This window comes from Phanerochaete carnosa (genome assembly GCF_000300595.1).
Source record: "Phanerochaete carnosa HHB-10118-sp unplaced genomic scaffold PHACAscaffold_15, whole genome shotgun sequence".
Taxonomy (NCBI): Eukaryota; Fungi; Basidiomycota; class Agaricomycetes; order Polyporales; family Phanerochaetaceae; genus Phanerochaete; species Phanerochaete carnosa.
Window position 1 is genome coordinate 27,967 of NW_006767642.1, and position 2,160 is coordinate 30,126.

At 51.2% G+C, this 2,160-nt stretch overlaps 1 protein-coding gene across 1 annotated transcript; it reads left to right on the forward strand.

Moving 5' to 3' along the window:
- Positions 1-1,324: 1,324 nt before the first annotated feature.
- PHACADRAFT_201744 (uncharacterized protein) lies at positions 1,325-1,612 on the forward strand (the record flags this gene model as incomplete). Its single annotated transcript, XM_007402030.1, has 2 exons — positions 1,325-1,467; positions 1,513-1,612. 2 exons carry the CDS (start codon positions 1,325-1,327, stop codon positions 1,610-1,612), a joined length of 243 nt encoding a protein of 80 aa, XP_007402092.1.
- Between the last annotated feature and the right edge of the window lie 548 nt (positions 1,613-2,160).

Consider the following 2,160-nt stretch of genomic DNA (forward strand, 5'->3'; position numbering starts at 1 on the left):
CTCATTCATCCCTTCCGGCACAATTGACAAGAAAGAGCAATTCATACCTTTGGCCTGGCGGTGGCTGGGTATCAATCTATCAGCAGGTGCAAAAGTAGCACATGAAAATGGCTGAGTATTTACCTATAGGAAAGTGTAAGATTAGCTGACAGAACGCCAATGGCTGAATATTCGCCTATTGGCAGGTGCGTAAGTAACGCGGGCGGCGCCGATTCACATATCGGCGGATGCACAAGTAGCGCGTGGCGCGCAGATGGCTAGATATTCGCCTATTGGCCGGGGCGAAAGTAGCGCGGGACACGCCCATGGCCAAATATTTGCCCATCAGCAGGGGCAACAGTTGCGCACAGTGCAGCGATAACCCAATATTTACTCATCTGAGTGCCACACACTTAGTGCATCTGCAGATAGGTAAATATTGGCGCGCTGAGCACTACTTGCAAGCACGCCGATAGGTAAATATTCAGCCATCGGCGCACCGTGCGCTACTTGCACACCCGCAGATAACCAAATATCTGGCAATCGGCGCGCCGCGCGCTACTTTTGCACTAGTCGATAGGTGAATATCTAGCAATTGGTGCGCCACGCGCTACTCCTGCCGATAAGCAAATATTTGGTCATTGGTGCACTGCGCGCTAATTGCGCACCTGCCGACGGGTAAATATATGACCATCGGGGCATCACGCGTTAAATGCGCACACGCCGATGGACAAATATTTAGCTATCGGCATGCTGCGCGCTACTTTTTCACCCGCTGATGGACAAATATTCAGCCATCAGCGCGCTGCGCGCTAATTTCGCATCCGCTGATGGGTGAATATCGGGCCATCGGCGCGCCACGCGCTACTTGTGGACCCGCCGATGGGTAAATGTCTGGCCATCGGCGCACTGCGCACTACTTGTGCACCCGCCGATGACTGAATATTCCCCCATCGGCGCGCTGCGCGCTAATTTCGCATCCGCCGATGGGTGAATATCTGGCCATCGGCGCGCCAAGCGCTACTTATTCATCCGCTGATGGGTAAATGTCTGGCCATCGGTGCATTGCGCACTATTTGTGCACTCGCCGATGACTGAATATTCGCCCATCGGCGCGCTGCGCTACTTTCGCACCCACTGATAGGTAAATATTTGGCCATTGGCACCCTGGGTGAACCCAAGAAATAACCATGAACCCCCCCTGTTTTTGCTGCCATAATCCACCACGTGACTATGACGTCATACATACATCATCTTTTGACCGCGCTAACCGGTCTTAAGTCGCATCAATGTGGTCCTGCTGACCATCCCCATATAGTATGCCCGAGCCTCTTACAAGGTTAGAATGACTCCGTCCGCCGATTTCGCCGAGGGCCGGCCAATCACATCGCGGATAGTCATAATGCCCATTACGCACCCGTCCGACGGCTTCGGCTTCGGCACGCGGTGTCCATGGTACTGCCCCTCCCCGGGGTCCCATGGCGCAAGGTATAAGTACTTCCTGGAATGCGCTGATGAGTGTCACCACGAAAGCCTCCGGAGTTCCTCACAGAACTCGGACCTTCGCCTTCTAGTCTCACCTCAGCAATATCACCTCGCCTCGCTTCGCTCGGCTCGGCTCCCCCAACCCTAAGCGATTTTAAAGGCAACAATATCACATGACCTATCCCAAAACTTCACTAAGTCCCGCTCCCACTGTATATTCTCCTGCAATGCAGTTCTCTGCTTTGCATAGCACATGAGAGACTCTGAAAGAAAGCAAGAAGTAACTAACATTGCCCTCACTATAGGACATACAGTGCCTAAATGAGCGCAACACTGAGAACTAGCCTGGGTATATATGAACTGAAGTGAAACATATGGAAAACATACAATATGTGTCTCAATTCATGCATAGAAGTGTACCTCTCATTGTAAGAAAGCTTATACAGCTCTTACTGCCTGCCTTGGAAGTGATTACATGTTGCTACTGGCCTGTCTAAGTACAAAACTAATATATATTAATGCTGCCCACACAATATCCCATAAATGGCATGCGTCACAATGTTTAATAGATGCGAGAGGCCTCTTGCCAGCCTATGGACATGAACCTAACACCAAGGATGGACATTGAACCTGATATAGCATATTTGCCGAACCCCAGCACTGCATACGCTACATGCCATTGTGCCGTTTCCCAAA